General features: G+C 49.1%; 2 protein-coding genes across 3 annotated transcripts in view; both read left to right on the forward strand.

The window, feature by feature from the left end:
• Positions 1–3155: 3155 nt before the first annotated feature.
• On the forward strand, positions 3156–6418 carry LOC137675029 (activated RNA polymerase II transcriptional coactivator p15-like). Its single transcript, XM_068420911.1, has 4 exons — positions 3156–3224; positions 3509–3625; positions 3845–3953; positions 5860–6418. The coding sequence occupies exons 1-4, from the start codon at positions 3156–3158 to the stop codon at positions 5937–5939; spliced, it is 375 nt and encodes a 124-aa protein (XP_068277012.1). The 3' UTR covers positions 5940–6418.
• Positions 6419–11334: 4916 nt separating this feature from the next.
• CELF5 (CUGBP Elav-like family member 5) overlaps positions 11335–12413 on the forward strand; it is a 35069-nt gene continuing 33990 nt past the window's right edge. For both annotated transcript variants that reach the window (XM_068420581.1, XM_068420582.1), the window contains exon 1: positions 11335–11608. In XM_068420581.1, coding sequence (XP_068276682.1) covers positions 11335–11608 — 274 coding nt within the window. The remainder of the gene's footprint in view (positions 11609–12413) is intronic.

Below are 12413 nucleotides of genomic sequence, written 5' to 3' on the forward strand. Positions count from 1 at the left end.
AAAAGCTCTTATGGGTTTGAATGAAGGTGTACCCTTTTTTTGTATGCAAGGAAATTCAAGCTGTGCATCCTTATCTGCACCACAGCTGCTGTGTGCACACTTGTTAGAAAAGGGTTGTTGTGGTCAGTGACTGTCCTTGTCCTTTGGATGGGGACCAAAGCACTGATCTCTATCCATCTTTGTTTATTTCACTGTAGTCTCCTTCTTGGAGTACCCTTACCCCATGATGTGTGCTTTCTGCTACTTTAAATGTGCAGCAACTTGTTCTTTAAAGGGTCTTGTCTTTTCCAGGAGAGCATGCTGATGTCAGTGGCTCACTGTAAAATCAGCAGGTGGCATGGTGCCGAGCACTCCTGAAATACCAGCCCTGCAGGGAAACTTGCCTTTTTCTGATATTTTGAGTGCTTATTTAAAATATGTCTCTCTGCATGCATGAAGTGTTCGTGACACTCCTCTGCCAAATGAATTTATAATGACTTCAGACATCGTTGGAGTGGCTGCAAGACAAGCCTTGACTAAATATGTTGAGCTATGGGAAGGTGCGTGCTCTGAACTGTGTAGGTTCAGAACATGCATAGTACGGTGGCTATCTGAAGAACTTCTCTGTAGGTTCTGAATATCTGGAAGTAGTTTCAGAGGCCTCCAGCTGCAACATACATTACTAGTGTGTTACGCTTGGAGAGGGGGTGTTCCCTTCAATCCAGCAGATTACTTAACCAGGCTTAATGAAACTCCCTTACTTCACTAAGAAAAATAGAAAAAACAAAATTATTAGCAATCCTGCTGCAGCTTGACTTGATGTATACAAAATTTGCAAGTAGTGGGCAAGAGAGAACAGGACAGGCCCAAAGCATTCTTCCTTGCAGTGGCGACTTCAACCTTTGGTCTTCCAAATGAGAAGCTCAAAGTTCAGAGTCAAAAACTTCCACCAAGGCAACCCAGTGTGGTTGCAGCTGTGTCCGTGTCAAGGTTGTAGCATTAAAGCAAACAGTTTAGCTCCTTGTGGTGTCAATAATAAACTGCTAACACTACTGATGCAGTGCCAGAAGCCAGTGGCAGCTCTCTAAAAGAAAAGTGGATAGAGGTAAATGAGGAGAGTTCATAAACCTGAAGGGCAGTTCATCACTCTCTCCCACACGAGGGTAATTTGTCCTATAATCTGGTTGGATGCACTTTGTGTATCGCTGTCTGACTGCCATAGAAAGTAGTTTTTACTACACATAAAGCTTCATGCTTTTGATCAAAGTGCATGTGCACTGAAACATGATATACTCAAATCTGAGATAGTCAAATTCCAACTTTCTTATAGCTGGAACAGAGTGCCCATCCTGAGAGTGAACTTAGTTCCTACATTGCTGTTTCCTTTGGGAAGTTGACAGAGAAGCTTGTAAATAGACCCTGCTATTCTGCTAGGTTTTGGAAAAAAAAAACAAGAAAAATGGTGCTGATCCATATTGCAGCATATCTGATCAATTCTGTCACCAACACGACACGCAAAGGCAGAAATCCAGTAGCTGTTCTGGTAAAATAAAAGTTCTCCACAACATTGCAGAAGAGCTCTGTGTAGCTGATTCTTGTTGCCCCTATTTTTACCTATCCTTTTTATCACGAGTTTGCCTGGCCTGGAAGGAAGAAGCATGGAAAGCATATGTCTACAGATACACAAGGGCTAGCAGTTGATGCTTCTAGCCATAAAATGGTTTTGTTTGCTATCTGTCTGACTTTACCTGTTTTCCTGATGCTGTCGAAATCTGCAGCTCACAAAAATGTGGTTTTCCAACAGGATTTAAGCACCGAAGCTGTTCATTCCTTCTGTCCATTCCCCCCCCCACAGGCACTAATGAGGACTGTATATGAGTAGTCTGGACTATTGTAGTTGATCTCCCAAATAAGAGAGGTTGGTTCATTGTTATGAAATAAATACTACTGTGTAATATGAACTCCACCCTTGTACTTAGTGCTAAGAGCAAAGACCCTGAAGCCAAAATGGAGCTAGGTACCCCGCTATCTGTGGCTGGAGGAGCTGCCACAATCTGTTTCAACATTTAAAACCACAGATATCCAAATTTGTTGTGGGACTTGAATTTGGGTTTGGTTGGTTGGTTTGTTTTAAATCATGCGCTCTCATGTTGTTCATAGCACAAGCCAAAATACTGAGCTTCTCCTGCACCTTGAGGCCAAGCTCAGTTTTACATTTAAGAGCCATTCAGTCTTGACTTACTGATCTGAAACGATGGGGGTGCTACTATACGTCTCAGTAAATTGGATCTCTGGGTACTCAAGTGTGGGCTCCTGCTTGCTCACTTTGATCTGTTTTCTTTCCATTTGTAGTTATTGGATAGCAACTTCAAGGTTGTAATCTGGAGTATTTGCAGCTCAGGAAAAAGAATTGATTTATCTAGCAATGTTAACTCAATTATTTATCTCTTGTATGTCCTAAAGAACAAATGTATATTGAGGTGAATATTTAAAAGCTAATAGAAAACTCAATGCAGTTGATTTACATATTTTTTCTGACTAAATGTATTTAAGTATTTTAACATTTTTCATTTCCTTATTTGTTTGTCCCTTTTTCCCTTGGAAAAATAAACTGAGTGAGTAGGTTTGATGAACAGATTTGGTGGACAACTATTTCCTGCTGGAATCTCAAAAAACCTGGAATCTCCTTGCATTATTTGAAGGAAAAGACCCCCTGCAAAAAGGGAGAAAATGCATGTGTTTAAGAGTTTACATTGTCTCCAGGCTCCCTGCCCGGTTCGGCGCGGGGGCGCAGCGGGAGCAGCCGGCGCCACTGCCCCCCGGAGGCCGGGCCCGGGCCGCCTGCGGGGCGCCGCAGCGATTGGCCGGACGGCGGAGGCGCGGCCTCCGGGGGAAGAGCAGCGAGCCGCGGGATTGGCGGGACGGCGGCGGGGGGCGGGGCTCAGCTCTTCGAGAAGGGCGCGGGCCAGCTGCCGGCTGTACGCGCCGCGCTCGGTCAGGTACGAGCAGCGCCGGGGCGCGTGGGCCCGGCCCGGCCGTTCCCCTCCCTCCGCGCCGGCCTGGCCTGGCCTGGCCTGGCCTGGCCTGGCCTGGCCCGGCCAGGCCCGGCCCGGCGGCTCCGGTGCGTCCCGGCCGCTCCGGGCTGACCGACGGTGACGCGCGGCTCTTCCCGCAGGATGCCCAAGGCGAAGGAATTGGCGGGGACGAGCAGCTCGGAGAGCGGCCCGGAGGAGGAGGAGGGAAAGGTACTGCTGCCGCGGGGAGAAGGGAGAGCCGCCAGCAGAGCTTCCCGGTTGGGTCTCGGTCCCGAGGGCAGGTGACACGTCTTTCCCGCCCGCGCCGCGGGGCAGGCAGGTCAGGGGCCCGGCGGCGCCCCTTCTCCCCGCCACCGGCAGCAGAGGCACCAGTCGCATTTGTGCCTCGTTCGTGGACCGTGAAACTGGTGTGCTGTGGAGGCTCAGGTGTGGCCCAGGGGAAGGGCTGTGGCTCCTCAGACCTGGCTGTTCAATCTGATGATCTCTCTTTCTAGAAAAGAAAGAAAGAAATGTCTTCTAAGTCAGATAAAAGGCTGAAAACAGAGGCCAAACCTTCAAAGGTGACAGAAAAAACTCTGGGACAAGGCAGTGAAGAGGAGGGCATGTTCCAGGTATGGAGGGCAGGGATCCACTCTAGGAACACATCTTCCTTCTCTATACAGATCTCTCCTCTACTCGTAGCAGAGCATTTTTGTAGCTGAGCTAACTGCCTGGTGTGGCTGCTGTTCCTTCGCTAGTCCTCTGGCATGTTGGGTGACCCAACAGGCCCTGTGGGCTGAGGAGCAGCTTGTTGCAGGGATGGGTTTAACACGGGCTCTGTGTCGCCGCAGATTGGGAAGATGCGTTATGTCAGAGTGTCCTGCTTCAAGGGGAAGGTCCTTGTGGACATCAGGGAGTTCTACACTGACCAGGAGGGCGACATGAAACCGGGGAGAAAAGGTACGACTGCGCTTGCCCTGTGGCAGATGGGGCTGTGCTGGCCTCTCTGCCTCAGCCACTGCTCTCCAGCTGTGGCTTAGCCTGTCTCAGTGCTAGGGAGACCTGTGTGTGCCATGCTGAGGGACTGGGGAGCTGAGAAAACCACACGGGAGGGTTTAGCACTTTCTCAGCCTGGGTGGCAACAACTGAAGAAAAGTGCAAAGAATGAGTGAGTGTGAGCCTCCAGTGAGATCTGGAGCTTGGCAGGACTGCTCTGAGCAGCAGTGAAGGAAGCTGCTGTGCAGGAGGACTCTGTTTCCACCTCTGATCACCAGTCCTTTCTCAGAGTGTTGGCAGGGGCAGAGCTGCAAGGTGAAGGAAGGGAGGCTGAAAACACTGACTCTGATGTTGCTTCCTTGTGTCCTACTGCTAGCTGACAAACTTGTGTTTTGGTACTGGTGATGCCTAGGGCAAAAAGGTGGCATTTTCTGTTTGCCCCTAATCTGTAATGGAGATGTGCTTGGCAGGGAGAGCCTCCCAGAAGTAAACCCATTCTTCCCTATCTAGGTGGGGATAGGAAAGTTAAGACCCTTCTGGATCCCTACCAAGACACTCCAGTGCTGCTGTGTTAGGTGTTCCTTATTCTTTTGGCAAGGTGTCTGATGATGTGATATAGTGGCACAACTCAGGTGTCCCACCACAGCAGCACTCGCTGAGTAGGTGATGCAAGAAAAGGCAGCTGGAGAAGGGAAGACACATTGTTCTCCAGAGCTCTTCAACTGATGAGTCAACATTTAACTTAGGCCCTTTACTTTGTGACTTAGTGACTTGTCAGCTTACCTCGTAGTTCACAGGTCTTGGACTCTCTTCACCTGTCCTGTGTGTTGTGCCCAGCAAAGATTCAGTTAATGTGGGGTGTCTTGACGAACAGTTTGGTCCTTGCTATAGACTTTTGTGTCAAGGCAAACAAATTTGTTTCAGCTTAGTTTGCTTCATAACCACTAAGCATGATTTTTCCTTCCAGAAATTAATTTCCTTCAGTGAAGTTACAAGTATAAATTACTCAGAGGGAACTGTGTACCCTGTAATGAAAATGGGAAGCAAAGCCCTCAAGCTTTTCTGTGCCATTGGGGGCAGGGAGGGAAAGGAGCATTGTGTACTCCTTCCAGGCTGGAAAAAGCACACACACAATGTAAGAGAGAACATCTACCAGTTACAACAGAGATCGTGAAGAAATGTTTCATTTAAATGCTGCCTCTGCTTTTTTCTCAAGAGTTGTTGGCCCCTGATCTTTATCTAGAGAATTCAATAAAGCTTGGGCCCAAGTTCTTTAATGTGATTCTTAACAAAGCCAAAAGGAACAAGTTGGCAACATCTGGCTGGAACTCACTCAGCAATTCCACTACCATGTTTGTTTTGTAAGGGACAGGGACAGGATGTCAAGACCTTATCTCTGCTGGATCTAAAAGGAAGCCCAGGTCCTCACTAGCGTTTAAGCCACACTAGTGGTTTCTTTTTAGCAGCAGGTTTTTTAAATGGAGCTAGAGTTGGCATTATCTCCTTTGGGCAGTTGAAAAGATGGTGTCCTAATTGCTATGTGGAGTAAGGTTCTCTTAGAATTTCTTCCCAGCTCATGTGGGTGGGAATTTGCACTAGGGAATAGGCTACAAGGGGCTGTGGGACTTTTGACAGGTAATTTGAGCTTACATTCTCATATGCTGTGTCTGTGATAGCATTGAGTACTTCTTAATATGGGTGCTGACATGCTGGCACAACTGCCATGCTTAGAAGGCTGCTTCTGTTTCTGGTCTGTGCCTCTGCCTCAGATTCCAACTTTCCCTTCTGGAGCTAGTCTGAAGGAGCCAATCTGGTGTGCTACTTGATGCTTACCCCTTGCCTCCTCTGAAACCTCTCCTGCTGTTTCTAGGGATTGCCCTGTCTGCAGAACAGTGGAACCAGCTGAAGGAGATCATTCCTGAGATTGATGCTGCAGTCAAGAAATTATAAGATGAGGAAATTTGGACACCTTCAATCTGTTTCCTTTCCCTTAAGTGCACTGACAACTATAAAGCCAAGGATTCTCATCTGGAACCTTCCCCTCACCTTGCTGGAGTTCCCCCACTGAGGTGGTGGTCATGCTGAAAAGGCCAGAGCCTCTTCTATTTTCAAGAAGTAGCTTGTAATGAGCACCTGGAACCAGAGCCAGTGCTGTGAAGTGAGACTTCAGCACCTCTGCTCTCAAGCAGACTTGAGGTCTGTGCTGGTAAGGGACATGATCCCAGCCTGGCTTTCCAGGAGTGGGTGGCTTCAGTCTGCCTTGTGGAGTTCTTTAACTGCTCTACATCCATTACAGTCTTCTGTCTGGTTCACTGTTAGTAAGATGGTTTGTATACCTCATGTTGGCATCCTCTGTGTTTCTTCCACATGTCATTCTGGCTATTTCAAGTACTTTCAGTGTTGGTGAGGGTTGTTTGGTGGTTTTGTGGTTTTTCTTTTTTTTTTTTGAGTGAAGAAAGGGATTATTATACTTTAGCAACTCGTTTGTCTGTAGAGGGTGAATATGCACAATAAATGTGTTTGCATTACAAAAAGGAGAGGCATAGTGTTTCACAAGCTGGCACCTCAACTCTTTGTTTCAGGCACCCTTCTTTGTAGGTTGCTGTTGGATTTCCCTTTCAGGAGGAGAGTGCTCTGTAGTGTTTGTTCTCATGATATGTTCCCAATAATCCTGCTAACACAGAAGCAATCAGACAGTGGTCTACTCCAGGTCATGGGAAGGGCAGGCTACAATATGAATCATTCAAAGGAACTGGTAATTAGGAGGCCTATTAAATAGGGGGGAAATTAAAGGCTTAAGGAGGAAAAAGAATATTCCTTTCCCTGTGGCAAAGAAAAATGACAACCTATAGAAAGAGCGGAGAGAGGATGTTTTATGCTTGAGCTCTAAATGGATCCCACTCTGGGATCAGCTGCAGCAAGCACAGCCTTCCTCAGTAAGACTTTTCCAGACTTTTCAACAGCTTGCGTCTTCCATCTATTTTTGGTTTTTCTCTTGCCCTGGTTTCCATAGTATCTGAATGCTTCATGCTCTTATATATATCTGACACTTGCAACACCTTGGTGAAGTAGGAGGTACTAAGGCCCTTGCTCTGTAGAGGTGCTGAGGCTGTAACAGCTCAGGGTTGTGTGGAAGATGTGGGGTGGAGCAGTGAATTGAAACTAGGCTTTCCTAAAAGCTGAATTTGTAACTTCTGGATTAACCTTTCACTAGGGATAGAAGGAGGGAAAAAAAAAGATCTTTCTTCATAAAACTGTCTTAAAAAAATTTTGAAGGGCTCAGTGCTGTAGCTGCTTGGAGCAGGGGTGCAGATGGGTAGACTTGATGACTGAGGCATTCTCCTCTAATCTTGTGTTCAACTATTCTCTATTCAAGTGTCACATTCCTTTCTCAAGTGAGAGAGAGCATGAGGATACTAGACTGTGTCCTGAAGCCAGGTTGCTCATGCTGTAAGCTTATTCCCGTGGAATATTTATAAAATAATGTCTTAATACAGTGTTCAGAGACTAAAGATAATGGGAAGATAAAGAACTTACAAAAAGGAAAGAGATGAAATAGAAGCAGATGGTGCAGGTATGAACCTAAGATGCTAGGGATGCTCAGTCCTTTTATTTTGTCCCAGCCCAGGAGTGTTTGGGGGGCAGAGGGAGAAGCCATATTAAATCAGCAGACCTTAATATCTATGCTGATTAAAAACAGGTCCAAATTGAACTTGAGCAGCTCAATTGAATATTGCATGGTTCTAGAGCTGATGAGTGGTCTCCCCTTAATAGGGAAAGGAGGGCCATGTTCCAATGTTTTCTGACTAGCTTTCTTTCAAGCGTTGGAAGAAACAGTTTGCAAACAACCCAAACTCTTTGTGTAACAGGCAACAAGGTGCTTTTTTTAAAAAAAAAAAAAAAAATCCTCAAAGAACAGCTGCTCTTGATCAGAAAGATACCTGGAATCTTTGATGTTCATTTCCAATCTACCCACTGTTACAGGCAACTTCTGGTCATAAAATCCACAAGCCTTAAAACTTAGTTAATTTTTGGATTGTTGCAAAGTTAAAATATTAAAAAACCCTAATCTTAAATTGGTGGGGATAACAGATATCCAATGAAAGGTAAACAGCAAGGTCTTGGTAAACAGGAGAAGATGAAAGCTTATAGCAAGTTGTACTGTTTTACTCTCTACTGTTTTTCTCAAACTGTTAATCTGGTTGTCTTGGAGCAGTTTTCTCTGCAGAACCTTTTGTTCCAGACCAGAAATAATCACATTACAACAATGAACTTTTATCTTCTTGAGATACTATATTGTTGCTTGGATATTTTCTGCCAGGACTGTCTTAACTAGTCCTTTGGCTCTTCTGCCTGAGGAACAAATAGGTAAGGGAAGCCAGATTGTTTTGAAGAATCTTTGAAAGATCCGTTCCCTGCTTTTTTTTCTGGGCTGTTGTGAGGATTTCCTGCCTGAAGTGCTGTCTCCTAGGTGATGTGGAAATTCAGAGCTCCAGCTTGTATTTTCTCCATTGCTCGATGCCTTTAGGAGCTGGAAGGAAAAGGCAGGCACTCCTAATGCAAAGTGTATCTTGCTGTTCCTGCGTCCGTTCGAGCCCTTCTCAAAATTGCCCCACTGGACTGGACCTTTTCACCTTTTATCTTAAGTTGCCCCTGTCTAAATCCAAACACTCATATGCCACAAGAAGCCAGGAAAGTATAGATGTGTTTAAAGAAAACACCTTGGGTTTTTTCACTCGCAAATGTTTCTCTGCAGAAGAGAAACTTCCTGGGCACTCAATGTGGTTTTCTTTTAACAGTTCTTTTTTGAAGCAGCATCTCACGTTTGGGCAGAATCTGTTCCTTCATCCTTTGAGAATCATGCATCTGAGCTCTGCTGTGTCCCTTCTACCTCTCCCTTGCAGCCTCCTCAGTGACAGATGCAACATGTTTCTTCTTCATCTGCAGAGGTGACTTGTCATTTCCCTTTTTTTACTCTCTTAGTGCTATGACTATCGTTTATCCAGCACTTAATCCTGTTACTGTGGTATATAATTCTCAGTCTGGCTCTGTGAAGTCTTTCCAGGTGCTGATTGACAGCTATTCTATTTTTCATTTACCAGCAGTATTTTCATATCTGTTTTTCTCTACTGTAGTTGGGGTGGTTATAACCTGTCCATTCATGGACTCCAAAAGATACTGGATATATCTTTCCTTCTAAATAGACATTGCCTACCAGAGGCACTGGGTCCCTCAAGCTGTAACATGAGCCTAGAGCAGCTTGTTCTGCAGCAACTGACATGAAAAAGCAGGCTAGGCATGGAAAGATGCTTGAAAACATTACTTGCTTAGCCATGATTCATCCAAGGTGAGGTTTGCTGCTGTTGTGATAAAGGTCTCTTGTTTTTCAGATTGCCTTATCTGTTTGCAGCTGTTAAAAATGAGAACAGCTTGACTTGTCATAGGCTTCCCAGCTGATGCATCTGTGGATTCCAAATAGATGGCAGAACCCTGGCAGTCTCTGCAAGAGATGTTAACAGAAATTTTGCCCAGTGTGGGGAGTTCTGTTTTTCTAGGGTGAATTTTAGGAGTGGTACCACACTCAAATACAAGGCAGCTCTACAGCAAGAGTCTTGAGACACCTTGCAATGGCCCCTGGGTTCAGACCCAGTATGTGGGGCACTGTGGTGAGAGGGCAGGAAGGAGGATGGGGAGCAGACAAGAGGGCAGTCTGCTGAATTGGGCTGCTGTGTGGGAGCATGGAGTTGTTGCACTGGGTATGTGTTGGATAGCAGGGCCCCCTCCTCCACTCACTGCCTCCATCTATCTGCAGGATGCAGGGCAAGAGTAGTGGGAGATGGCAGAAAGCTCCTAGCAGAGAGCTTCCTAGGAGAAGACAGGCTGGGTTGTGCCTGCACTACGGTTCTGCAGAGCTGAGCACCTGGCTCTGCCAAAGCTATCTTTGCAAGCAATCCAGCAAACACACCCCCTCCCTCCTCCCAGCACTAGGGTGCAGAAGTTCATTCATCTTCAGGTCAGGATGACAGGCTAAAATATATGGTGTGACGACAAGAGCTGTGCATGCTGCAGAGAAAATGCCCTGTGGGATATGCAGGCGGTGTGTGGCTGTGGGTGGCAGAGCTGGGTTGGGCTGTGTCCCTGCGCTGCTGAGGGCAGCTGCTCCTTTTGGAGCATAAGCTTTGGGTGTGCTGTGCCTCAGCATCACCCTGGCGTAGCAGAGGTGGAGCAGAGATGAGAGAGCCTGGGCCACCTGGACTGTGCTGCTCAGAGCTCTGACATCCCCTGCTGCCTTGCATCATCTGTCAGGTCTGGAGAAGCTGGTGGGAAAGCAATCCACATCCTTGTGTGAGGAGTCAGGTCTGACCCTGGTAGCAATAATGGCTGCTTTAATGTGGATACGTGACCAGCTTGTGAGCATCTGGCACAGTCTGAACGGGACCTAGCTGGAAATGCCTCTGCCAAGCCACAGTTAGGAGGGAGCTGAGCTTCTCAAAAGAAAGGGAGCTTTGCCCACAAGGGCCTGGGGCGGAGAGACCTGGCCAGGGTTGCAGACCTGGGGCCACGTATTGCTTCCCATTGCAGCTAAGCCCCCTCCAGGACTGGTGCTTGTGGCTGTGCTCACTGCCCTGTCACAGTTTCTTCACTTTGGGGGAGGGCTGTGTTAGAAAATTTTCTTCTTTAAATAATTTATTTTCCTCTAGATCCTGGTGCTGAGACACTGAGAAAGAGGGGCCAAACACTGATTTCTGATAGGGGTGTGGAAGGGCACTCCGCCTTGCCTTTTGTTAGCAGTACAAGAGCAAGCTCCTATTTCGGAAGAGGCTCTAATGCCTAATTTCCTGACAGCTGATGACAATTTGTCCTTCCGAGATAAGTACCAGGTCCTACAAATAACGCCCACCCCTGCTGAGCACACGGGGCCTTTTTGTGGGTGCTTGGAGCTCTCCCCCTTGCTCCTAGGGCCTCAGCGTTTCCGGAAATTAGGCCCTGAACATACGCCTCTTCTCTCGCCCGAGAAAGACAGGCGTTCTGTCTCCTCCTCGGCCCTCAGGATGCCGCCAAAGCTGCCTTGCCTCCTCGTCCATAGCTGCAAGCGCTTTCGTGGCTCTCCTCGCCAACGGAGCCTTCTCTTGAGGCCCCCTCGCCCCGTCCCTGCGCCCCTCTTTTGGGGGCCCCTCCGCCCCTCCCTTGGCCCCGCGCACCGCCTTGGCCCCGCGCAGCCACCCGCGGGCCCGCAGGGGGCGCTGCGGGGCGGCTCTTTGTGGCGGCGGCGGCGCTTGGCGGCGGGGCCGTTCCCAGCCGCGCTGCCTCCCCCGCCCGCCCGCAGCCGCGCCGGGCGCGGGGCATGGCCAGACTCACCGAGGGCGAGGCGAGGAGGCAGCCGCCGCCGCTCCCGCCAGCGCCGCAGCCGCCGCGCCGAGCCTCCCCCATGAGCAGCAGCGGCGGCGCGGAGCCCCCCGCGCAGCCCGACAGCATGAAGGACCTGGATGCCATCAAGCTCTTCGTGGGGCAGATCCCGCGCAACCTGGAGGAGAAGGACCTCAAGCCGCTCTTCGAGCAGTTCGGCAAGATCTACGAGCTCACCGTGCTCAAGGACCGCTACACCGGCATGCACAAGGGTGAGCCCGGCCCGCTCCCCCGGGCGCGCACAAAGGGCGGTGGGTCCTCGAGTCGGGCCACGCGTGACGCACCGCGACGTGCTGCCTCTGTCCCACCCCCCCCAAACCCCCCCCCGCCTCCCCCGGCGGGGGCTCGCGCCCCCTGATCCGCTGCCCGGGAAAGGGTCTGCATTCCTGGCGCCCGCGGGCGGCGGGCTGCACCGTGGCCCGGGTGGGGTTCGGCGTCCCCGCGCCGGAGCCCCGCGGAGCCCCCCGCCCCGGTCTCGGCACCCCGCAGGTAGCCCAAGGCCTGGCGCCGGTGCGTGGGGTGCTGTGACAAAGGCGCCGATGTGCAGAGCGGGGCAGACTGAGGCTGCTGCAGGTCGCGGCATCTAGGGCTGGAGCGGAGCCCTCGGTGAGCGGCCAGCCATCCCCGCTGTGGTCTCAGACCTCCTCCCAGGCGGGAATACGACGCTGTGGTTTTAAAATTCACGTAACAAAGAGTATCAGCTGCAAATCTGCTGTTGCCAGTAGCCTTTGGGATGAATGAGGGGCCTTCTTAATGATAAATTGGGATAGATGAGGGGTCTTTCTTCGCTGAAAGGCATTTAGTGGATGCTAAAAAGTTTGAGGAGGCTTGTTTATCCACAGTTATTGTTGTATTTGAAAGCTGTATTCTGAAAAGATGTCACATTCAGGATGTCAGCTCCCTTCTGTGGAGTGGTTCTAGCCCACCCCCAGCAGGTGTTTGGGATCTTGTGATCACCACAGCTCCAGCCATGAATGGGAATTCACGGAGACTGTTTGCTGTGAGATCTGAGACAGT

The sequence above is a fragment of the Nyctibius grandis genome, chromosome 31 (assembly GCF_013368605.1).
Source record: "Nyctibius grandis isolate bNycGra1 chromosome 31, bNycGra1.pri, whole genome shotgun sequence".
NCBI lineage: Eukaryota > Metazoa > Chordata > Aves > Nyctibiiformes > Nyctibiidae > Nyctibius > Nyctibius grandis.

Excerpts from the sequence above, each read along its gene's own strand:
- LOC137675029 (XM_068420911.1), top strand. The coding sequence starts at position 3,156 with ATGCCCAAGGCGAAGGAATTGGCGGGGACGAGCAGCTCGGAGAGCGGC. Across the intron at positions 3,225-3,508 it reads CGGAGGAGGAGGAGGGAAAG|AAAAGAAAGAAAGAAATGTC; the intron begins GTACTGCTGCCG and ends CTCTCTTTCTAG. Across the intron at positions 3,626-3,844 it reads AAGAGGAGGGCATGTTCCAG|ATTGGGAAGATGCGTTATGT; the intron begins GTATGGAGGGCA and ends GTGTCGCCGCAG.